Consider the following 26,793-nt stretch of genomic DNA (forward strand, 5'->3'; position numbering starts at 1 on the left):
AAAAAAGAGCTCTTTTCAGTGTACAACATAATTCCGAATCACCACTTTTACATGCAAATATGACAGTAAGTATATATTCATTTTTACATTCAACTTCCTATCTTATCGATTTTTAACTTAATTCTATTATTACCTCTCAATTTCAACTTTTACATAAGAAAAGGAACAAATTAGATCTATTCATTGGTATTACTTGCATTCTCAACATCTTCTCAATTCATTTCAATTTCTTTCAAATATATTTCTTAAACATTAAACATTTTTTGAGCGTGGTCTTTTCTAGAGTACTCTTTTCTCACTTTGACTCTCCATTTCAACTTTTACATAAGGAACGAACGAATTAATCCTGTTCATTAATATTACTTTCATTCATAACTTCTTCTCAATTCATTTCAATTTGCAAATATATTTCTTAAACATTAACATTTCTTTTAAGCGTAGCCTTTTCCAAAGTACTCTTTTCTCATTTAACTCACTAATAATTCCCATATCTTCATACTTATTCCCTTTTAATTCTTTTGTCTATCAGATTTGCAATTCCATCACATACTCTTTCCTTAAAGTCTAAATTAATTCAAGCTTTTACATGCAAAATAAAACATAAATTTCCCCTCCCAATTAATTCTCAATTAAACATTTATTTTAATTAGTTATTATAATCATTCCCTAAAAAAAAAAACTACTTTACATTATACTTTTTAGTCAGATTCTGTGATGTATTTTCTCCCTTTATTTCCATAGAGTTTTATTTATAATAACAAAGGAAATAGAAGAAAAAGAAGCAATCAATCCATTTTGCTAATCTTGGTCATTGATATTAATCTCATTTTTAAACATCTTCACAATTCATTTCAATTATTTCAATATATATAATAAACATTAACCTTTCTTGTAGCAATAAAAATAAGAACATTCATCTTCTAAGATGATATCAGTGATCCTCCCTCCTCTCAATAGTCTATATTCTATGATTTGTAATTGCAAAGTACATTATTATTACCCCTCATATCAATGCGGAATCCCCATTCTTAATTCATTAACCATTATCCCTATGTATTCTAAATAAACATTTTTTTCCTTTTATTGTACAATTCCCATATTTCTTTCTTTCCTGTTCCTGTTCCTCATTATCTCTCTTCCCTTTTATTTTTCCAAATCTTTCCTCCCTCTGATTTATATCCCTCTTTCTCTCTGTATCTTCCTTCCCCCTTTTACTTTTCTGCTGTTTCTTTCTATCTTTCTGATTTTTACAGGTATTCCCCATTTTAGTTACTTTCTTGACTTCCCATTTTTAACTTGCCTTCTTTTTCCTCTTCTTTGTGGTGTTCTTTGTGCTGATTGTCTATTTAAGATGGCTTCTTCTTGGACAAACACCTCCTTCTCTGGGATTTCTTCTTCATGTTCTTCTATCGCCATTTCCATAGCTTTTAACTCAGAGACAAGTGATTCACCTCTTGCATGTAGTAGTTCTTTCAAATTTTTAAGTTCCATTTTTAGTTCCCCCAGAGATATCATCGTTGCACACTCTTATATCTTATAGTCTTTAAAATTCACCAATCAACTTCTTTTTCTTTTTTCTTCTTCAAGCTTTCTGGATTCACAACTATTCCGACACTGGGTTTATACCAAGATCACCAATTAGTCCAACATTCTGTCTTTCCCTCTTTTTTTCTTTTTTTCTGGTTCAATTTTCACTTTCTAGGGTACTTGTTTTATTGTTTCAATATTTCCTTTTCGTTGTATCAGATCAGATTCATAGAGAAATAGGAACTTTCCCTTTTTCAGTTTAAATTTTTGTCCACAAGATGGCACTCTCCATTATACAATGTCCACACCTTCCCCTGCCCCATATTATTGTTCAGGGCTTTCCGAGCCTCTGTATTCCAAACCAATCAAATCTCCAATTTAAATAATACTCTTAAGTCCAGCTTTAATTTATGCCTGTTTGTTGCCAATGTATTTTAATTCAATTTGTTCAGATATTTTATTCCGGCTTCTTCCTGTCCTGGTTCAAAGCCACATTCAGCTGTCAAAAATATTTTCACTTTTTTTCCCCTTTCTCTTTATAATTCCGCTGCTTTCTTATTCTTTCATAAAAATTCTTATAATGTCCATTCCGGGGTACCTTTTAGTTAGTTGTTGCACCAAATTGTCCTGGTTCTTATGTTGTCCACCTCTTTCTTCTTCTCTCCTGCACAAATCTTAGTCCAGCTAAGTCCTCCTCTTCAGGGTGGCCATTTTGGACCACTGCTTGGTCATTTTCGTGGGAAAAAAATGCCCAGGGGGGAGATGTGGCTCCCCTCAACCTGGCTGGTGGCTTCCCCTTACTCCACCGCCCCTTTGAGACAGCTTCAGCCCCAATCACGATGATTGGGGCTCTCCAATGAGGGAGCACAGACCGAAGCTGCGGACAGTCGCGGTCTCCGGTTCATCAACGAGGAGGGCTTAACCTGGAACTCATCTCTGATCTATTTATTGAGCAAGGATGTGGCAAGAAAAAAACATTCAGAAAATCATGTTCAATTCAATATCCAGGTTGTATTGATGTTTATTTTCAAGGATGCATTTCCAAACAGTGTTTGTGGCCCTGGCAAATCAGCTTAAGTAGTTTTAGAACATGTCAATTTCATCCAGGAACAGAGAAAGTACTAAACTCTTGATCACTGAAACCAAAGATTTAATTAGAAGTATTATACTTTGTCTGGACTGTGTCCAACAGAGTCTACTGGATCTGTTTCATGCATAAGATAAATGAACCAAGGTTCACCATGTTCAAATAAACATGGGCATATTTTATGTACTCACCCCCAACCTATCAGGAAATACTTCTAATGTCAACCTAATACTTCTAAAACTCATTGGATCAAAAGTAGATTGTACAGATAAAGAGATAATCAGAGTTGGAAGGGACCTTGTAGGTCATCTAGTCCAACCCCCCGCCCAAGCGGGAGACCCTACACCATTTCTGACAAATGGCAATCCAATCTCTTCTTGAAAGTCTCAACTGATGGCACTCCCACAACTTCCAAGGGCAAGCTGTTCCATTGGTTGATTGTTCTCACTGTCAGAAAGTTTCTCCTTGTTTTCAGGTTAAATCTCTCCTTGTTCAGTTTCCATCCATTATTCCTTGTCTGGCCTATAGTGTATTGTGTATTTATGCCTATTAAACTCTTCCCTATTTTTTTCTTCCACATGACCATTTCTTTAAATTGTTAGTGCCTCATAACATTGATTATTTGCACTCTCTATTTAATGGATATTGCATAATGTAAGTTTGTGCGACCATTTTATTCTCAGGGGCAAACTCTGATTTGAAAAAAATGTCCAGTTTGTTATTTGCTGACAAACTAAATGGACAAGAATTATACATAGACTCGGGAGATCAAGTTAATGCTTGCAATAAATTATATCTTGCATTCTTTAAACAAATGTTGATTCCTTGGAGGCTTTAAGAACACTTTTTTGAAAGTCTCTAGGTATCTCAGTTGATAGGGCCACTGCTGATAGAAAAATAGAATGATCCATGTGTTCTATAAGGCAAAAAGAATGGCAGGATGAAGTCAAGGCAAAAACCAAACTTAATAGGGTACTGTATATGTAGTCCTGGTTTAACAACTGTCTCAGATAGTGACTATTTGCAAAGATAATGATAAAAAATAGTAATAAAAATCATTGTTCAACCAATGCACATATTTACAAGAAAAAAAAGCCTTCACTGTATCAGTTTCAGGCAACAAAGGGCTCTAATTAACTAAAGTCACAAAACTAAGCTTGTTCACTTGAAGTTCGCACTTTTCAGAGGTTTTTAGACTTTGCTTTGGAGAAAACCAACTCAGAATAGATAGCTTGCTAAGGCAATCTCTCCGCCCTTTAAGGGGGTGAAAAGAGAGATAAGTGGATCAGGCACAGAACACCATATGAGAAAATTTTTATCTGAATGAGATAACAGCAATCATCAAACTTTCTCCTTCTGTCACTCAGCTCACTTAATGACCATTTCACCAGAACCACTTGCAGTTACTAAACAAGGACCACTTTTGTATTAGTGGTTGTCCTCAACATCATTTGAGATGGGCAGCTATCTGCATTGAATAAGTATATATTTTTAAATGACCATATTAGGATGCATTTCTTTCTCCCAATGGCAGATATAACTATTTGAGCATGCTGACTTGATCGGCTATTTTGAGATAAGAATAAATACTTCATTTCAATAGAAAAGCCCAATAAAAATCTAAAGAGATTTAGAGCTAAAAAGTAGGTCAAATAAAAACCAACTTGGGCCTCATGATTGACTTGACATCTATTCTGAAATAAGGGAGTAGCAGCAATAGGTCATATGACAGGAAGAGCAAATTCTTGTGAAGAACAAGCGAAAGGATGCACTTGAAATGTTTCCCAGTAGCCAAAACTAAATGACTGAAGACAACAATCCTAAGTCAGCAGTTTTAATTTACTGGGGAAATTAAAACATTTGGAATTATCTGCAAAGATAACCCTGTCAGGTTGAAGGGTGGAGAGATTAGCAATGCATTTTATTATCCAGTTCGAATAATCAAAGGAGTGCTACTGCAAACAATTGAGTAGGAACAACAGAAAACATCCTCACCCTTTAATGTCATGTGTTTTCACAATATGTACTAGGAATATTGCTCAGAAATCCAAATATTTGTGTGTGATAAACATTATGAAAAAGTATATGCTACATTACTGTGTAGCACCGATCACACATTTTTCCCCTTGGATTTTATCATTATAATGGGGTCTATTCTTTAAACAGGTTATTTTACCATTCTAGTATTCTAAATAATCATTTAATTGCCTTATTAAAATTTCATATCTTACTAGATTTTTTTTAAGCCCCAAATTTTTAAGCTTACAATGGTCCTTGAATTGTTATACGATTGTATAACTTATTTTATTCCAGTCAGTTTGTGTGTGTGTAGACTGAATTGATATTCAGCAACTTACATGGGACTTTTTCAAGAGTTGTTTTGCAATAAAATGACAAGTTCAGAATGAGGATATAAGAAACATGTTTAGTCAGCTTTATCATTTTAGAGTCACTACGGGATATTTTATCATTTTCTGCTGAAGGGTCAGACAGCCACATTACAAGTTAATGCGTCACAGACCACAGGAATTCAGGCCTTAACTATATTGTGTAATTTGGAACAATTCTATTTTCTCCTCTTTATGTCTTCTGTATCTTGATTTTATAATTTAAAGCTATTTCTTGTAAATTCTCTCAGGAAGGTTTCCTGACACAGCTTTACAAGGAAGCATTTAATCATGATGAAAAAGCGATGGTGGTGGTGTTTTGAGTTACAGTATTGAAGGGTAATTCTGATGACTGGCGACTGCCAGCAGTTTGGCAGTTCGATCCAAGTTTCAGGCTTCCATCGTTCTAGGATGGGTAAAATGAGGATCCAGATTATTGGGGGCAATCTAACTGGTTGATTACTCTGTAAACTGCTTAGAGGGCTGTAAAGTGGTATATAAGTGCTATTGCTACTTTTAAGAAGACTGCTTTTTTCCTAGTTTTAAAAAATATTTTTAAGAAATGTATACATAAAATTGCATTCTTCTACACTTTCTGTGTCTTCACCAGCCGCAATTTTATCATAAATATAAACATTTAAGGCAGAAGAAAAACATTCCTGCAGATATACTGTACTTCATTCAACATACGGTTTCCTTTCTTTATTATGCCTACCGCAATAATCTTGCTGTGCATTATTTCTATTGATCTTCAGTTGTAACATATTGAGAGAACTTTGGATGTACATAGTATACATAATGCCTCTGTGATTATTTAACATCCCACAGACACTATCAAGTGCAGAGATGAGTAAGAAATATATTCCACATATATTGTACCAACCATTATTTAAATTCCAATTAAGCTCCTTTAACAAAAAACTCATTCCAGAGACTGATGTGTTTGGACTTTTCCAGAATTCTCAAAATACTATTTCATATTGCTGGTATTTTCCTTATATCTGGCTTACAATATTTCAATCCCCAGGTACTATTGATAAGGGGTTCAAAGAGGTACATCCAATGTGTTTATGGGTATCAAATTGAGACTATGGTCAATTCTAACTGTCTGGTGCGGGAGGCTGAAAATGTGTTATTTATATTTTTATATGCATATTGAAGATGAGAATGGTAGGGAGAAGTGTGAAGAGTTATAATGATAGGGGCCAACCCCAGCCTGGTCAGATAAGATAGCACCTGTCAGACACAATTTCTAAAATTAAAACGAATTTATAAAAGTGCTACAGAGCAAGAAAGTAGATATGCAGATTTTCCAGGGTAACAAAACACAGCACAATGGACTTTTTTTGCTTCTTTTCACTCTAACAAAAAAGCTTTTTCATTGCCTTCCTCTACTTATATATCATTACTATATAATGCGGTAGCTTTAAGTTGTAGACCTGGAGAAGATCCTGCACAAAAATCAGAGGCAGAACTTCTATTTCCCTGATGTATTCATAGGACTTGGATTTAAACTCAAGGATAAAGTTGACAAGCTGTATTCTCTTTATTATACTGTCTTGCTGTTGCAGAAGAATCAAGTCCTTCAGTCTTGTTGAACTGAAAGTGGTTATGGAGCTTCTCATTCTACCCAACCAACCAAAATTCTCCAGAGATTCCTATTTGCAGACTTGCAGTGCAAAGTTTTTATATGATGGTCAGTCAAAGGTTTGCTATGGACTTTTCAATGGAAGAAAGGCAGGCAACAAATAAATAAGGCCAGGGGAAATAAAGACTACAGAAAAAAATGACAATTAATATAATCCTCAAATATATACCAATTTCTCTCTTCTGCCTTGTTTCGAATTACCATTCTTAATTTGCTCCAAGACGTCACTTGGGTTTGTATGTGCAAAAAAATATTTATGCAACACAGGTAAGTATTTCAGCCGCACAATTACACTTCTTTGAATAAACAGTCCTTCCTTCCCATACTCTGGATTTTGGACTACTTCTATTTTCAGGTATGTATTCATCTAGAGAACTAAGCATTTTCTAAAATCCCACTCAGCTCTTGCTTTAGGAAAATGGCCATGGAGTTGGATCTAGAATTGCTTGTACATAAACAACAGAACTGCTGCACAGGACAATATATTTGCCAAACAAATCCTCAGTGCTAGTTAATCACAAGGGAAAGCAAGGGAAAAAACAAAACCCTGACTCATTCCAGTTACCGGATTACATGGTTTGGAACAAATATTCTAAAGCTAAAACTCTTACTGGAACACCTGGACTAAGTGAAGGAAATTAGTGCAACCTTGTGAAAGCATATTGTAATACGTTAGGGTCAGACTGATTGTTGATGAAACCCAAAGACTGACATCACATATAGTACAAAGCCACAACCCATGTCATACAAGACACAACGGGTGCGCCCATAGAATGGACTAAGCTAAAATCAAACAAATCACTATTTATCATGATGCATGTACCAAACCAATGTTACTTACTCCTTCGCACCGTGAACCTGTTTAGCTCAAAGTAGATTAACTCAAATAAATTGTTAATCTATTGTTGTAATTGGGTTGCAATGGGATGGAAAGATGAGAAGACAGGATGGGAAGGAGACACAAACACACACAAAGCTTTGTCACAACAAAAACAAGATAGTGAAAACAAGACCAATTATTCCATCACAATAGTATTTCAACTGCACAGGTCCATGAATCTTATAAACTATGCAGCAACAGCTACAAGCAAAAAGGTGCTTTTAAGCTATGAGGGCCCCAAACAGGGTACATGCTGTTCCCATCTATTTTTATAATTTCTGACAAACTTAACCAGTTTCAGCCTGCTACTCTTCTCATATTTCCTGGTACTTTTCCATCTAAGTGCTATCACATCATCCAGTTCACATGGAAACTTAGTGTTCTGCAGAATTTGTGTTTTGAGAATCGTCTCTTGTTCTAAATTGCTAAATCTTCCTAAAAATCTTCATTCTAGTATTTTTATACATGTTGCATAAACTGGAATCTCCTAGGATCTAGAAGTCTCTCAAATACTGCATCTCTGATACAGGTTCATTCCTACTTTCACACAAATACCTGATGCAAAATGCTCTTATATACACACACATTTATAAATGAATGAAAACAGGTACATATACACAACAGCTATGTGGTAAAACTAATTAATACGGTCACCAAGTAAACTTGCTTTTGAGATATGCCTGGATTCTACTTATGTTCTCAACAACACTGATGCTTTTCCATTTTTATAGCATTTTCTCTCTGATAATTTAAAATCAACACAATCAGAAGACATTCATAATGTACATCCACAGTATATATCAACAAAGAGCAGCAAATTGGGTAGGAAACACATTAGTATTGCAACTAGTTAGCTTTTTAAAGTTACTTCCTTTATAACCATGTGTCTGTGTTAAATGTATTGACTGTTTAAAATTGATGTATAATTTTAAATGGAGAAATTAGTTTTAATAAAATTTGCCTTTTCCTCATTTTGGTCTAAATCAAGGGAGAAAATCTAACAGTGTATTTAAATAATAATATATTTAAATTCAATTTTTAATCATAAACACACCTGTTCCATTTGACTTCATTAGCAAATATATCTAATGCTGCTCATAAAAACGTAATATCTCCTCTTTATGATTATCGGAGCATCAAACATTTTTTTAAGAAACTGAAGAATGGAGGAAAGTAATCACTCCAACATACATCGCAAAAAGCAGCTTGTTCAATAGCATGCTGTCAAGTGGAAACTGAAATAGTTTCAAACATGTTATTCAGGGAAGCTTGAAAAAATTTATATATGTATGTATGTATGTTATTCAGCTTTGTTCGGGTATTTTCCCACGTCGTCATAGTTGTGGTTTTAAAATTGTAGCAACGTTTTGGCAAAATCTCATCTGCCATCATCAGGCTTCTGTACTGTGTTCATCTGTGAGTCAGACTTTCACAGCCGTTTGACTGACTCACAGACGAACACTATACAGAAGCCTGATGATGGCAGATGAGATTCTGCCGAAACATTGCTACAACTTTAAAAGCACAACTATAATGATGTGGGAAAATACCTGAACAAAGCTGAATACCATACAGATAAATACCCACGAAAACTTAAGAAAACATATATATAGATTTTCACGGGTATGGGCATGCAGGTCTTGGCGTGTGCGGGTCTTTTCCTGTGTAAGATTGAGAGCATCTTGGCAATGTTTCGATGAGGTCCCACTCGCCATCTTCAGGCTGGTGCTTTCGGCTTCATGCTTGTGTGTGCAAAATATATATATATACAGCATTGGCAGCAGTAACTGATTTAAAAAAATACAAGTGTATTCACATTTCTCACTCCACTCATTTTTATGACATGTATGCCAAATAATTAAGTCACACTAATTTCAAAGAGGTAAATAAGGAGAAAGAGAGCAATCTTTTAACAGTGAATGATAGATTTGGGAAAGATTTTGAACCAACAACTTAACTTTTCACTTGAAGGCTGAATAAGGGGGAAATGAACAAACTTTTATGTATCACATTATAAAGGACAAGCAATCGATTATAGCTCCTTTTTGGTACCCAAAAAGGAGCTTTTCTTCAGTTTATATTTTTTTTGTTAACAACCCTAACCCAACTCCCAGAATGAGTAGGATGCTCAATTTAGATTGTAGCATAAATTCTTCTCTATTAAAAAGAAACAACCCTGGCTCTTGGGTTTGTTAAGTGAAAATCATCCTTTATCTGAGGTCTGATGTTCTAACAACTCTAAGTTGAAATGAATTGTGGCTCTTTCAGACTTTGATGAAGACACGTCATCTCAAGTATTCTACTTTACCAAATTACTAGCACCATGCGGCATTATTAATGTGTCCTATGACCAACCACTAGATCACAGAAAAAAAAAAGCCATATATGCCACGTTTTGGGGAGGTCTGAGAGGCACTGCTTTTCTGGGCCAGGACTGGCACTATGGAGCAGCCTCCTCCCTGTTGATATTTTGGAGGTTTTTAAGGACAGAGTTGTTGTGGAGAACCTTCTCCTGATATTGTCATGCCATCTTCATTTTCTATGTTCATTGTTTTGCGGTTTTATTTGGATGGTATTATTTCACTCTTTATAGTTGTTAAACTGTGGATGCTTTGCTTGGCATTTTTTTATACTCTTATGTAAGCTAAAGAGTCTCTGGATTGTACGGGTTGGAAATGTAGAAATGAATACAGAAGCTGAGGAGTTATCTTGATAACGAATTGGACTCTGCTCAAATAAATCTTACCAAGCAAGGATTTTTTTTCTAGCTGAACATTAATTGGGCATAGGTATTTCATAGCATGATGGATAAGCTTGTTTACAGGTATCTACATTGTTTGCTTTCTTTCTTTCTGCAACACCTGCATCTTTTGTTGTTTTTCCCTAAAGCGAGACTACATACTGTAATCCAAAAATATTAACTTAGAGAAGTCACCTGCTGTTCCTAACCTTATAGCTCTATGTGCCTTCACATTTTTAAGTTCTTGAAAAAACTTGCTTCTAATGTGATTCCTTTTCGTTTTGTTCTTAAATGTGGAACTCTGGATTGACAAAACAATGTATTGCATAAACCAGTTTCCCCCAAACTCTGGATTGCCTCTTGAATTTTCAGCCAGCATAGCTATTGCTCAGAATTCTGGCACTTGAAATCCAGGCATATATGGAGAGATAACAACCCAAATTGGTAAACAGCAATGATGATAAATAAGAATACAGACTTAATTCAGAGCAGTCAACCAACAACAAATTAAAAGGATATAGGCCCAAAACATTCTGGAAATTTTTCTTCATTTCTAGACAAGCCTTTAGCTCTATATAACTTTGATCAAACCTGCTCCAAATCCCCGAAAAAATAAACAATTGATGTATTTTATATTCTAAATAATTTATGATAAAGATTGGGAAAATATTATGGCAAGGTCAAACACCTATAGACATAGGTGTCTATAGTATAGGTATCAAAGATCAGGTAAACCAGATTAGAAAAAAAATTAAGATCCTCCACTGTTTAAAAAAAGGAAAAATAGTAAAATTTACAGGAGATAAGATTTAAGTTTATATGGCATTTCATTGAGAGGAGCCAAATTCAAATGCTCCTTCCAGTCTAAACTTCTCATTCCAACTTTAGTTTCTTTGGATTTTCTCCATCTTCAGTTTTCTTTTCAGATGGTCTTTTCTTTAAACCTTTCATTTTTCTAGTCTGAAGTTTATCCAGGTCCTGTTTCTGCATGTGAATCCGTCCATATTTTGTCCCAAAGACATCATGAGAGACGTTCTTCTTCTTCTTTGGCTAGAAATACAAGATTTTTTAAAAAAATCTAGAATGACATTTCTTCAAAATGCAATCCTGGTCCAATAACGACTGGAAAATGTCCTTCCATTACAACTTAAATCTAATTAGTTAATTCATTATTTCATCTAAATTAGTTAGGAGAAACAAATCCGTGACTGGAGAATTGTATTGAAGTCTCATTTGTGGACCAAGCACTTCCTAACTCTATTGCCTTCCAATGTGCCGACCCCTCCCAGAATTCTCACCAGGAGACCTGTAGGTTGATCCAGATATGAGGAAGGCACTCAGGGTAGAGAAAACTGGTTTAATTTGCAAAAGCTCCAAAACAATGATGCAAGGATTACAAAATTAGACTAACTCTATCAGATTAGCTCGTTATGATATTACCTAAAGACATCCACAGAGAGCCAGTTTGGTATAGTTAAGGCACCAGGCTAGGAACTGGGAGACTGTGAGTTCTAGTCCTGTTTTAGGCACCAAGTCATTCTCTTTCAGTCTAAGAAGGCAGCAAGGGCAAATTATTTCCAAAATTTTGCCAAGAAAATTGCAGGGATTAGTCCAGGCAGTTGCCAGGAATCAAGATTGGCTTGAAGGCATGCATACAAGGACATCCCTATCTCAATAAAATAAATGGTGACTACAAATAAGTCAAGCAGAAATCATTCCCAAAGTAGATTCAAATGACATTTATAATCTAAAATAATCCTTAAAGTACATTAAGAAAAACCGGAGTAGCGCATATTAGTGGATTTAATTAATCAAATATAACTGTAAAGAGTTGAAGTTAAGTTACTCTGATCCACAAACAGAAAAAAAAATATTTTCAGTTATGTATCACTTTCAGTTCTGCACTTGGGGCAGATTTTCCTGGCCTAAATATATAAAGACTTGTCTACGTACCTTGAGTGCTTTAGGTTGCTTTAGTGACAGCTTATATAGATCATCGGATGCCAAATGTGTTCTCCTTATCATCAAATCTAATGAGGGTCCCATATCTTCAAGTTCAATCCTTGGTATTTTACAACCAGACTTTTTCAATAACACCCTTGAAAATAGGACAAAGGGGGGGTGGGGGAGAGAAACCTTCCTGTTTGATTAGTTCATCTGACATTCTGGATCCTTGTAACAGTCTTCCTCCAGAATCCAAATAGTTCAGCACAAAGAACAAATCAGTCTTATGCAGTTCATATCAATGCCTCACGCCGACATGCAAAGCTATATCAGATCTATATTAATAGTATCAATAGACAAATATTTACTGAAACCAAGTACTGTATAAAAGTCTCTGGGATCAGGATTAAGCAGAAAGAACCCCACGATATGCCATAAATCTTGCCCCGCCCCAAAGGAATATTAGCAACCCTTTCTCCATAGATTCCTTCTGGAGAAACACTATGCAGAGTAATGGCCATACACTTTTGTGAGATAGAAAAAAAATGCTTCATTTACCATAGAGATAACATACTTTGGCTTATTTTGCAGAAAAGTACTTTGAGGATAACATTTGTTTAATAATGTCCTTTTTTGGCTCTACAAGTAACCATCAAAGGGAACAATTTAATGAGATCAAATAGTGCCGAAGAATATTATTAAAGAGCTTATAGAAAAGAAATTAAAAGAGTATATATTGCAGGAAAAAAATAACACAAATACAACAAGAATGCAGTTTGAATAAAAAAGTTAGAGAAAGGAAAAAAAAGGGGGGGGGGGGCGCAACAGCAGAAATGGTGGAGAAAGGGACAAAGATCAAAAATTAGCCAGCATCGGATAAAAATGAACTGCTGGGTTTTGGGTTGAAACATCTAACTGGTTGATTAGATTTTAGTCTACATTGGAAAACAACATTACAACAAATGATGGACAAGCAAATCTCTAGGCCAGGTGATGGCTAACCTTTTCGGCACTGAGTGCCCAAAGTGCATGTGCAAATCTCCAAAATGCAATGTGCATGCACCCCACCTCCGTGCATGTACCCTATGCATGCATCCCGCCCCTCATGCATACGCAGCAGAGACCCAAAGATTAGCTGGCTGCTGGGAGGTGCGCGCACACATGCACAGCGGAGCTGAGCTGGGGCAATGGCTCGCGTGCCCGCAGAGAGGGCTCTGCGTGCCAACTCTCCCCATCTACTATTACAGCAATAGAGAAGTATGACATCCAGTTGTTCATCAGTTTATTTTTAATCCATATTTAATTTCAAAACTAAGGACTTGGTGCAATCCAGTTTCCAAAATAATAGCCCGATCATCTCGTAAAAGAAATGGATTGGTTGAAGGATATCTGAGTAATTTCTTCTCCATCCTTGTTGAAATTACACAGCAATAACCAACTGTAGCCTAATAGCAGTTAGCTGCAATTTAACATAAACGTAACAGTTTAACATAAATTAATATTCTTAGTATACTTCTTGGTTCATCAGTCCCAAGTCCCCTTGCACATAGCAGTTGTTTAAAAACATGCATCCAATGCCACATTCTACCAAAGCTGTATTAATAAATATCAGACATGACTAAGTTTGAAAAGAGATGTACCAGCTCATAAAAGGTAAACTCTGTCTTCTCTGTATTCTTTCATCATTTGAAAGTAACACAAATTCCTTTTTTAACCTTATCAGAAACCCCGTTCTTATTGCATCTGAATTATATTCCTGCTCATTAACGCTAGGTAGATTGACAACTATAAGTTAATTTTGAGGACATTCATATTAATTAAAACATTTACAATTTTTAAACAGCTGGAATTTCCCTGTACCGGGCCGCCTTCAAGTGGCAGCAGTTTCCAGATCTTCAGACTGATACATATGTCTGATTTGTTCTTTTCTCATTATTCTCTCCACTGAGATGGTTAGTCAACCAAGCATAATATAATAGATCTGATATTATTAAATTATAAAGATTGGTGATCATATATTCTGATCTTATGTTCCAACCTCCTTCTCTTATCTCTTATCTTACAAGAGAGAGGGGGAGAGAGGGAGGGAGGGAGAGAGGGCGGGGGAGATAAAACTTCACGCCCCAGACTTTGTACAGTTGCATAGCCGCATCAAACTCAGTTTTTATTATTGGATTCTATACATGATTCAAAACAGAATTCTCACAGTTTGGGATATTCCAGATATGGCCATGTTGTATGAAAAATTCTGAGAGTTTTCAGTACATATGTAGTAATATGTTTTATATCCACAGAAGACAAGACAATATTTCAAACACATTAAGAAACTAGGGCATATGTATATGGGTCATAATAAACCTGAACTGATATCCTAGCAAAGCAAAGGTCAACAGTTTGTAAACAGGTTTTGTGTCTATGTTCAGCTTTCGCAGAAATGAAAAGAACAGCCGAGTAGGGATATCAGTATTCAACAATCACTCTATCCCAGACCCTGAATTGCTGAACATAACAATATGAAGCTAACAGTTATTCTGTAACAACCCAAAATAGATAATTAAATCTAGATAAACCTTCAAGGATAGAATACAGTGGGGCTATACTGCAAAGTAGGTGACATTAAGTTCTGTTAGTACAGTAAAGGTTAATGAATATTAACACAGTGGGAGAGCAATACTGACAAAACCAGTCACAACTGGATAGCTTGAACCACAAGGAATACTATAGAAATAATAGGGTATCTCCTGGTTAAAAAGAGGGTAATTTGGTGGGCGTTTTCTGAGGAAATCATGATTTCTGAAGAAATAATTTGCTTGTGGTTATGTATGTTTCATGTGTACATGCACTTTGCTAGTGCTGAGAATCCCTAGTTTTTAATCAACAAGTTTAGCCTGAAAACAAAATTTCTAAGTACAATTAATATACCTGTAACATTATGTTTCTTCTAAGTAAATGAGGATTTAAAGTAACGTTTTAATTGGGTATTCAGCCATTTCATACAGACAGCAGGTTAACCATAATCCATGGGAAGCCAGCCTGAAAGGATAAAATTAGACTTTTCCCCACCTAACGCCTCTCCTACACTGCTCTAATCCAATCACGCACAAATGCACCACATCTCTAGTCCTAGTCAGTATATGACCGCACATTGTTGCACATACCCAAACACCACGCGGACTTACTTGTAACTTCTCATATAGATCTTTTCATCCACTGCTGTGAAATGCAGAACATGTTCTAAGCCGGCCAGACGAATACTGGGCACAACGGGGCCTCTGAAAAAATCTAAAAGGCAAAAAAAGAGCAAGAACAATTTCTTAAAGGGTGGTCCAAGGATGCCCAGGATCCCTTAAGACTCTCTTCGTGGTTTGCAAAAATCAAAATTATTTGCCAGGTGTTCAAAATATTGGCAAACATCTACCAATGTAACTCTTCTCATTTTTCTTTTTCTTAGTTTTAAAATAGTTTTTTTCATGAAAAATATTTTATATTAATAATCTACTAGATTTTAATATTAATTTTACATGATTCCATAACAAATTTAATTTTTCATATTTCAAATATAACCCTTACTCCACAAAAGCAAGCTTTTTTGGAGTCCTCCATCATTTTTAAAAATGGGGATCCTGAAAGCAAAAAAGTTTAAGAAACAGGTCTGTATGACACCAGCAGGTTAACTCAAATGGCTTACCAATTAGAAGGCTTTTTAACCTTCTATGTTCCTCATCAATATCAAAAGCATCTCCTGCAAATATCAGCATGGGCTTTGTTCCCTCCGGACACTTGCTGTTCTATTATAAAAAATAAAAGATTAAAGAACAAAAATGGTTGGCAGAGGACCAAGAGAAGGAGAAAAAGTACCTCAGAAGACCTATCACCAGGTCACTCCCAATAGGAATAGACTGGCTGGGTAGACCTTGCCAATGTTAACTGGCAGCTCAGATGTCCCTTTTGTGGATATGTTGGGACTACACTCCCAGCTGTTTGTTGTCTGCACTAACTGAGAATTCTGGGAACTACAATCCAACATGTTTAGTGGGCAACATATTGAAATTTTAAAAAGGCAATTAAACAAGTAACCCAACAAATTAGGCACTTTCAAAGTTAACTATTCTTGGTACACTCAAATTAGTAATTCGTAGTACACGCCAATTAGTAATTAAAGGGGAAATTTTTTGAATTATTTGAATTAAGATGGAGCTTTTGGAATAATGAAATCAGAATATGCGATGAAATTGCAAATGTGACAGATAAAAGTATAAAGTATAACAAATATGAAGATATGAGAATTATTTAAAGTAAAAAGAAATAAGTTAAGAAATGAGTAGAAAATATAGAAAACAAGTTTGAAGAATATAAGAATATCTGAGAAAATTTACAGAAAATATGAAATGTAATGATATGAAATCAAATGTGAAAGATGAATATGTAACCAAGGTCATGTTTGCATGGAACTGTGAAAACCTGGAACCATGCCGTTCATTAAAAAGAGATGTTTTTTAAATATAAACAATAAAAGAACTTTTTACCAAAAAAAAGGTTAACTATTCTTTAATGTGCTCATAAAAACTGAAATGACAGGCATCACATTAGAATATTTCTTCTCAGACACTGCACTGTGATATGTACATTTACTGTCTTAAAAACAAACAAGTGTTCCTATAGCTACATAGGGTTAAAAAAATAAGTTTCAGTATAGGCAGACTTAAGCTGCTGAAATAAATTTGATCTTCTACATTTTTATTTAAATCCGGTGACAGCACTACTGGTAAACTCTGCCCTGGTCAGTCAAAAGTAACAGCTTAAATATCCAGGAATTCTTGGAACAAGTAGAGCAGCTGATGGTGTCACTCAAAAGCAGTAACCCATCACAGCTAGCTGGACCTGACTACCCAATTTCAAGCCACCTGGACCCTAGCAAACTACAGCTTCTTCACTGATAATCCCATCCCCCAAGTTTAAAAAGCAGATTCCAGTGAAATATAATGAGGACAAACAATGGGAAAAGCTTCCTGGATAAAGATATATTCTTTCATAGATTATAGTCACATTGAGTTTCAAGTAGCATCCATGATTTTTCTGTTTATATCAGTTTGCACAGTGTTAGTACGGAAAAGTGTTTACTGCAAAATTAAATTAAATTGTCAACGAACTGTACAGACTACTCCAGGCAGTTTATCATTGCTGATAAGGCACACATAAATAAATATGACCAAAATATATTATTAAAAGGGGTCCTTAGCTTGCTTGCTTTCTAACTTAGTAACATTATCAGTGCTAGCAAGAAACGTCTGCAAGAAAACAAGCAATCTCAGAGAACACCAAGGACCCCTTCCTGTCCCCCTGAGCTACAAATAGTCTCCTTTATTAATATATTAAAATACTGATCAAACAGCAATTAAGAAGCAGAAATCAGAGAGAAAAGAGATACACCCCCAGCAAATTAAGTCAGTAAGGAAACTAGTGATATTTCGGAATATGTTACCTTAATATCTTTGAGGGCAACAAACTTCTCAATGCCCAGTTCAATCATATCCAGAATATGATAGTCATACATACGACCTACCAAAAGAGAGTAAAAGATAATTGAAGCTGGTCTTTTGACAATGAAATAACATTTCCATTTTAGAAATGAATGCCTTTTTATTGTAGATAGTTTACACCAGAGGTCTTCAAACTTGGCAACTTTAAGACTCGTGGACTTCAACTCCCAGAATTCTCCAGTCAGCATAGCAGCATAGCATAGTTGGCTGGAGAATTCTGGGAGTTGAAGTCCACAAGTCTTAAAAGTTGCCAAGTTTGAAGACCTCTGGTTTTCACATAAAGAATTCATGTACCTTTATGATACCTGTGAAAAAAATAGCTTTCATATATTTTTCCTTAAAGAATTAGAAAGTATTAGAAAACCTGACAACTAACATAACAAGACCAACATCCACTTTTCCTCAAACTCAACTTGACAACATCATGAGTTACACTATGAGCAAACCATACTGGCCTAGTTGCATTGAGCTAATCAAGCAAGTAATGTTATGGCTTAGTGTTACATGATAGAGAAACTTTAATTTCAGACAAAGTTAGCCAAGCAGATGCACTGATTGTAACCCTGAAAGAGATGAGTTATGTCAGCTGGCCTTGACCACAATTCCCCCAATGATCCTTTCTTTAAATTCCATCTATTTGGCTCAAGACAAAAACAGGCTTGTTTTCATACATGGAGAGGGTCTTGTTCTACTTTCTCCAACTACAAATAATTGTATAAATAAATCCCAGACATGTTACCTATGATCAGATTATTAGGCCTCTTCTTGCTATGAGATCCAAACAGGAACAAAGAACAATCAGACTTCTTGGAAAAAAATTCCTAATAATAGAATACGGAAGTTTAAATATGTGGAAATGCTTTGCAGAAAACAATACAAAAACAGGGCATAATTTGAGAAAACCGAGGAGCTGTTACACCACTGTAAATCTTGCCAAAAGAGAAGATTCTGTTGGCTTACAGTTCCCAATTCCTTTTCCACCCTCTCCTTGTTTAGCAATCACATTCTGATCCAACAACTTGGTCATTAAATGACAGGGTTGCTAAACAAATATGAGACAGAGACATGGCAAAGAGGACCAGCCGCTGCTGTCTCATTCAGATAAAGTTCTCATACAGTAGTATTCTGTGCCTGAACTTTCTCTCCCTTCTTTTTTGCCCCATTGCAGGTGGAGATGGCCTAAACAAGTTATCTTTTCCTGAGCTGCTTTTCCCTAATATCAAGGTAATAAGCTCAGCTCTGTGACCTTAGTTGATAAGAATCATCTTCTGCTTAAACCAGGGGTGTCAAATTTGATCCTGTCATGGACTGTATTGGGATTTTGTTTGCCCTTGGGGGGCTGCGGTGGGCGTGGCCTGATCATCACAGTCAACTGGGTAGGCATGGCCAGTCCCGGGGCAGCAGTCCCTTGCTCTTTCTGGGACAGCCTGCAGGCCAACTCCACGGCCTATTGTGGCCAGATGCAGCCCATGGGGTGCATGTTTGACACCCCTGGCGTCAACTGACCAGACGCTAAACCGGTTTCACACTTAAGGTTCCTGTTGTGTAGCCTGCAAAGGATGGTCATAAAAGCATGCATTGGTGGGAAAATGATTCCCCCCCCATTGTTTATTACAGTTGTATTTGCAAATTGTTGCTAGCCAGTCATAAAATGAACAGTGGCGTAAAGTACACTGATGATGTTACCTAGTATAGTAATGAAATGTCTGCAAAAAAATAACTGAGCTCAGAGAGCACTAGTGACCCCAAGTATTCTCTTTTATCAGTAATCTATGGAGTATTCTGGATCAAAATCAGTAAAGATTTTGCAATTATCCTTTTCAGAAATTCAGAAAGATTAACTGAACAGAAATTGTTATCACAATATATTATTTGTAAAACATCCAATACTGTGTTTCCCCTCCAAATCCAACAGAGTTATATCAAATTCCAGTTCTTTCTGGGTTAACATAATGACAGCTTCAAACTAAGAACAAACTTCTTTCAATATCTTTACAAGAGAATATGCTGACCTCAGGGTAAGTTACAAACCAAAGCAATAGGATTATTGTTCCTTTTTATTCATAACTGTTCCACACCCATAATATAAACCACAGAAGAAAAAAAATATGTAAAAACAATATTCTCATTTTTAGCTTATAATCAAAACATATTCTGCTTTCTCAAGGTACAGTATGTTTCTGTAAGGCCTGGAAACTGTTCTTAAGCCTTAGAAAATATTTTTGTGGGGAAAATAGGAGGCAAAAATATTGAGCATGACCTAAGTAAAAATGTAAATATTTTTAAAAGATGCCGGTAAATGCAATGGATCAGCTATCTTTTCTGCGACAGATCCATCTAGAGGCAAAAATACGTATTACTAGAAAACTTAGAAACTAACTAACAGCAACATTTATTTTACATGTTTTCTTGGCTCAATTCAAGCTATATCAAGCTAACCCGCCCACAGTATGACTGAAAAAGAACCCCATCACGACTGTAGCAGAAGATATGCAATGGGAAGTGGCACATATAGTTCTGTCTCACAGCTATTTGTTTCCAGCATTGAAACTAACCTCCTTCAGCAGTTCCTCTCTCAAGATGCTTTGAACTCAATTACAGTTATTTCTCTTACAAAGGAAGAGTTGTAGTCCAAACCCTCTAAGCGACATCAGACAAGAGAAAGCTAATTTAGCACAATGTTAAGGATAGCCAATACAGACTGGATGTTGTATAACCAAATTAAATTTCACGATTCCAGAAAGGGTTTGGATCTATTTTGCTATCTCACATATAGTACATAAGCCTAAATCTAATACTCACCAGAGAGGACTGATCTTCAAAGGGCCTTGTAATATTCTTTCTGAAACAGATTTTTAAAAACTCATAAATACCTGCTTTAACCTACCCGCAAACTAGTAACTTCCCAAAAAAACTGCTTGGTTCATATTATATGCTAAGCAAATCATGGATGCTTCCTCCTATAGCTTTCTAATTAGTAGATAGCAGCCATTACAAGAAGCCAATGGATGCTGCTTGAACACAACATGGTTTAGCATGATGTGCAAACTGATCTAATGTAAAATGCTGCAGCTTTTCTTATCTGAGAACTGTTATTCCTTTTTGATGCTGGTCATCAGGACCACCTTACCAGTTCATACAGCAACTAAGTAAACATTCTTGGGCACTCTTGTCTCCAGCTTCTGATATACCTCTTCCAAATATTTGGGGGGGCTCTCTTTCTAACACTGCTTCCAATACCAAGCTATCACTCATTACTATACAATTTTTTGGAAATGTATTTGTGTTGTGACAGAAAGCCTATGCACATACCCTTCAGGTGGATTAGATGGTAACTCCCAATCTTTTCAGTCAGAGGGCCAATGAAAATTATAACTGGATATATCTAAAAAGCATTAGATTAGAGAAGGCATATCAAATGATTTGCCTGGTTATCTACACTTTCTATTGTGCAGTGTTTTATAGATATTTTTTGTATTAAACATAAACATCCCTCAACTACCACATATACTTGCAGATAAGCCCATGTACCGATAAGTTGACACTTATCCAAAATACCATGAAAGGTATGCCTCCTGCAGATAAGCCAACTGTTGTGGTTCGCCGGCAGCCGGTGTAGACAGCAAATATTATCAGACAGTGAGGACGAAAGGGAACCAGTCAGGGAGTCTGGCGAGGACTTGGACAAGGGTCCTACATCTGATGCAAGGATGGGGCCAGGACCATCTGGGGTGCTGCCTTCAGAGATTTTGGAGTCTGGCAGAAGAGAAGCAGAGGATTCCGGGAAGCCTGTTCCCAGCGTACATGTGCACAGAGCTGCTAGAAGGCAAGAGCAGCTGAAGCAGAAGGGGTAACTTGGAGTAAGGCTGGAAGGTGATTGCCCCTCCCATAAGGGATAAAAGTCAGTCCTCAATGACGAAAGCTTTGCAGGAAGCAAAGCAGTTCAGTTATCTCTGAGTCCTTCTTGAAGCTCTGTACTCTGGTCAGTTTTTTCTAGGTTTTTGGGTTGGTTTGTTAGCCTGAATTGGACTTCTGTTTCTTGGCACCATTCGGCAGCGCTAAAAAGCGTGCTCGTCTGGAGGAACTTTGTCTAATGACTTTTGGCTGGGAATGCAAGTAATTCCCAGCATCACATTAAAAAAGGTTTTACTTTTAAATTCAGTTTGTGTTTTATTGAGTTTTATGAAACCTGGGTCAGAACACCAACATTTTCTTATGTAATTGGTTTCTCTGTGGGTGATATATTTTTCATGGTATTTTTATTGGAAATTCAAGTGTTGGCTTATCTGTAATACATGGATACCATACTTTAAAAAACATTACTGCATATACTCGCAGATAAACCCATCTCCAGATAAACCAAACCCAGTTTTGGGGAGAGGTTTTGGAACCTAAAGCCTACTTTTCATAGGTTGTAGTGGTTGACTACATGAATGTATGCATGTATGTATAATTATGCACATTCATATTTGCATGTATCTCTGTGTGTGTGCGTGCATACATATAAGTGAAATTATGCAAAGAATTCAACAAGCATATTTTATACTTCTTTTTAAATTGTTAAAGTAGCTTGGACCTTTCCCAAGCTTTAGAAATTGTTCCTGGCTATTTCTGAATGTGGATTTCCTTCACTTGGAAGGAAGAAAGAAACATAGTTATTTTAATGACCTTAAAACTCCTCTTTCAACTGCTTTGCATAATCCTATTATGATGTGTGAATGTACATGCATATGTACAGTATATGTCATTCATATATATATAAAATATACCCATGTTTCTCCAAAAATAAGACCAGGTTTTATATTAATTTTTGCTCCAAAAAACACATTAGGGCTTTTTCCCAATTAGGTCTTATTTTCAGGGAAATACGGTGTACACACACACACACACCAAATACCACATAGCTCTGTATCACATTTGAATACCAGAGAAAAATACACCAGCAATATATCACTTACCTTTTATATAAGACAGCAAAGGGCTTTTTCAGGGCATACTATAAAAAAGAACATTTTAGTTTAGAAGTCACATTTAACAATGCGAATCTTAAAATGTTTCAAATAAAAAGGAAATATATTTGTTTAGATCAACTTAGAACAAATAAAGCCTAGATTAATGAGTGCCTGAAGGACTTCATTGGGCTTTAAGCTCACTAGCAGGTTCTACCAAATAACTCTGCTAATCCCTTGCTGGCTCTTATAGCAACACTGAGGCACAAATACTATCATCTCACTACAAAGGTTTAATCTGAATCAGATCAATTGCATTCTCCCACTATGGTGAGGGAATAGCGACATTATATTAACATCTGGTATCCTTCACTGTTGTCCCCTTCTCATATCCAGAAGATTTTATTAAACAGGTGACACTTTGCTATTGTAAGTCACTTTCACCCCATCCTCGCCAAATTGGGGAGTCCTTCTGACAGAGTAAAAAAATGATTTCTCAGCTTCATAGAAGGCATCTTCCTCTGGAATGTTTTAAAACTATTTTCCTATTTTTTTCCTTTTTCCTACTTTCCTTTTTTCTTACCTACTTTTCTTCCTCCAATTCTAATACTAGGATCTGCTTATAAGAGAACCCTTAAAGGTAAGTGTTTTTAAGCCCTCAAGATGGAAATCGAAATACATTAAATGAATACAGATATGTTTAGTAAGGCAGAGGAGGAGGAATGAAGAGACAACACTGAGAAAATCTCCTCCACAACACGTGTTAAGGCTCCATGCATTCTAGATTGACTTCTAAACACAATTCCAGTATCAGTAACAAAAGTTACCATTCCCACAAATTTTATAAACAAATAGACCGCTAGAGGACATATTTATCTTATTGTCTTACAAGGAAAATAAGACAAAAAACGAGCACAAACAACTAAAAATCAAATGCTGAGATTTTAATGACTGAATTCCTACTTCATTGTGCTCCAGATCCTGATAATTGGTAATGTTAATAATTGGTCTGAGGACCAATAATTGGTCAACCTGTGGTCTGCAGACCCTTGGGGGGCAATAATGTTGTCACAGGGAGTCTATGAATGCTTGAAGAAATGTTAACTATTTAAATCTTGAGTTAAGTCTTGGGAATCTGAGGCCACGAAAGATATTTAAAGGGAGTTGGTGGTGAAAAAAAGGTTAAGAACTACTGATTTACAGTGTATATTTCTGGTTCCAATTCCCAAAGAAGCACCATTACTTTTACAGAAATTTCTAAACATACTTACAATATTTTTGAGTACTTCTGCTACTGTTAAATTTGCATTTCCTCCTTTTATGAGCATTGCATTTTTGGTGTTTTCTGTCAGTTTAGGCTCCCTTTTTTCAATAAATCTTTTGGCTCTCTTTGTTTTAGGCTTTCTGCCATGAAAAAAAAAACAAGTAACAAATTAAGTTTTACAAAATAGTTAATTGAGATCTACAATGCTATTATTTTGTTTAGCACTTCTAAATGCTGCCCATCATAAAATCGCAACATGACAATTTATAAAAAATACAGACGTGATATAACCAGCAGCAGAACGTTATTGATGCAAACTGAATCTATGGATGAAAAGGAGAAATGATACCCAATGGCATGTTAGAAAGACTACTTGCTTCTCAGCATGACCCATTGAAGTGAGGCATCCAGGTGTCTAAAAAATTAGCCTGATTCATACCAGGTTGCCAAGGCTGGGTTTTTGACCCTTGTCTGGATGTCTAGGTTTTTATTTTAAAATTTACATTTTTATAAAATATCTTGCACAGCATGTATTAAATGGGTAAAAATAATTTAATTTAAAATTGTTTTATTGTGTTGTTATCTGGGCTTTTATATAGAATCTGTGATTATTTGAGCCCCAAACATTTTAGGAAACTCTGCTGTCAATCCTGGTTCATATGAGAAGGTTTTTTCCCCTGAGCAAATGATTGGTTCTTAAATAATTGATGACCTCAGAAGTCACCAAACATAACTTGAGAGAGATCAGAATCTGAATATGCAATTGGTATGTCTGCCTGCAAGCTTGTATATGCAAACCCCAAATTGCATTTAAAACTATAAATAAGCCAATTACCAAACCGGTTATTGGCTATGTGGTTATTTTGTTTACCAATTGGACAGAATTTATCTGAAATTACAATCTCCAATTCATACTCAAGAACTGGGCAAAATAAAGTTGAATATTTTTTATTCCTTCTCCATGGTCTAAAATTTTATTTCTGCATAGGGAAAGAAAGAAAAGAATGGAAGGCTTGTTCACATTTTTTCCATGCCTGCCAATCTTACATTGTTTATATTTCTGGAAGAGACAATCTATGCCCTTGAAAAATTAAAACTAAGTTGCAATATTATTCCAGGAAACTCCCCTTTCTAATTGACTAATGTTTTTCTTCTCTCCAAACTAATTTTCTTCTCTCCAACCATATTCACACCACGAAGATGAAAAACAGCATATCTTATCTTGGTTTGTTGTAGTATGACCTCTTGCCATAGGTACTACATTCTCAAATCAACTCTTCATTCCTCACCCCATTTCACTCAGTAAACCTATACAGCATCTGCTTCAGGATTCTTCTTTTGTGAATTGAAAAAATAATTCTCCATCAGAACTACCACCACTATCTCCAAGAATATTACTAACTTTATTTGATATACCAGTGAAGGCAAACTTGTAATCATACAAACACCAGCACTGAACCAAAACATCAGAGAGCCAGAGGTTGTGAAACAAAGCAGGAAACAAAAGGCACTTACAAACAACTGGTCAGCTTGTAACAATTGTATTTCATATCTGCCTGCTGTGCAATTACCCCAAAACATGGAAAGGCATACATATGTGTGCCACTGATAGTAGTACCTACCAAATAAACATTCATTTCACCTCATTTGAAATATTACTGCAAGGACTCAGAGAAAACACAAGCCACCTTAACACGAAAGTCTTAACATTAAGAAACGTTCCTTAATAAAAAGCTGCAGTTTAGCTACATTCCCACCGAGAAATTCACTGTTTCCTCTTATTATATAGTAGTGCAATTATTATTTTTTTTACCCGTTTCAAGGCACTTAGTGATTTCCCCGCAAAGCCTATTAGTGAACCCCGACAGCGTTATAGACCCCACACCAGGTCGGGGGAAACTAATCGCTGACTGGTCGTTTTAGACCAGAAGTCCCTAAACTTGGCAACTTTAAGACTTGTGGACTTCAACTCCCAGAATTCTCCAGCCAGCATAGCTGGCTGGAGAATTCTGGGAGTTGAAGTCCACAAGTCTTAAAGTTGTCAAGTTTAGGGACCTGTTTTAGACTGATTTAGTTAGGCTTGCTACAAGCAGATTTCTACCAACCGAAGATAAGCGGCGTGAGCTCGGGATATGCCGCGTGAAATCTCAGGCCAAACTTAACCGCAAGCCTAAAACCGGCTTTTCCCCCGCACCTACTTGATAAAAGGCTGCGCATATCACTTTCAAAGCACACAAACGCTCCCCCCACGAGCTCAGAAATGTTTCTCATTTCATAATCCCAAAGAAACAAACAAACAAAAAGGACTCAAAACGGACCGTTGCTGAAAACCCGGTACTTACACCACACGGTCTAAAGCCTCCATGTTCCCGGTACAGGAGCTCTAGCTGCACCCACGTGGACCAGACACAGTGAGACCACCGGAAAGAGTTTTTTTTTTTTAAATCACGTTGTGACATCATATCCGCCGTGGTTTGAATATAGAGATAGAAAATGAAGAGCCGCCCCCCACCCCCGAGAAGCGGTGGTTCTTGAAGATGTTATATATCTTCAAGATATATAATATCTATATATTTCAGTAGACTACAGGCAGCCCTCGACTTAACCACAGTTCATTGAGTGACCGTTCGAAGTTACAAGAGCACCGAAAGACGGGACATATGACCGTTTTTCACCCTTATAACATTGCAGCATCCCTGTGGTCACACGATCAAAATTCAGACGCTTGGCAAGCGGTTCATATTTATGACCAGTGCAGTTGGGGAGGGGGGGCGCACGGGATCCCGTTTTGCAGCCTCCTGACAAGCAAAGTCAATGGGGAAACCAG

General features: G+C 36.3%; 1 protein-coding gene and 1 long non-coding RNA gene across 3 annotated transcripts; one reads left to right on the top strand and one right to left on the bottom strand.

Moving 5' to 3' along the window:
- Positions 1–19,765, top strand: LOC148127738 (uncharacterized). Its single transcript, XR_015739574.1, has 3 exons — positions 1–65; positions 18,922–18,977; positions 19,669–19,765. It is a non-coding gene; the product is annotated as an uncharacterized LOC148127738 (long non-coding RNA).
- RPF2 (ribosome production factor 2 homolog) lies at positions 10,801–26,361 on the bottom strand. 2 transcript variants are annotated; one of them, XM_026726606.2, is made up of 10 exons: positions 26,309–26,361; positions 23,974–24,106; positions 22,712–22,749; positions 20,556–20,595; positions 18,493–18,574; positions 17,696–17,772; positions 15,902–16,001; positions 15,393–15,495; positions 12,223–12,367; positions 10,801–11,319 (listed from the first exon to the last, which is right to left on the bottom strand). In XM_026726606.2, exons 1-10 carry the CDS (start codon positions 26,329–26,331, stop codon positions 11,143–11,145), a joined length of 918 nt encoding a protein of 305 aa, XP_026582391.1. In that variant the 5' UTR covers positions 26,332–26,361; the 3' UTR covers positions 10,801–11,142. The 2 variants fall into 2 exon arrangements, with proteins under 2 accessions (XP_026582391.1, XP_087768992.1); XM_087912866.1 differs by lacking the exon at positions 26,309–26,361 and adding an exon at positions 25,780–25,880.
- Positions 26,362–26,793: the final 432 nt, after the last annotated feature.

This window comes from Pseudonaja textilis, chromosome 1 (assembly GCF_049901715.1).
Source record: "Pseudonaja textilis isolate UNSWEBS1 chromosome 1, rPseTex1.2, whole genome shotgun sequence".
Lineage (NCBI taxonomy): Eukaryota > Metazoa > Chordata > Lepidosauria > Squamata > Elapidae > Pseudonaja > Pseudonaja textilis.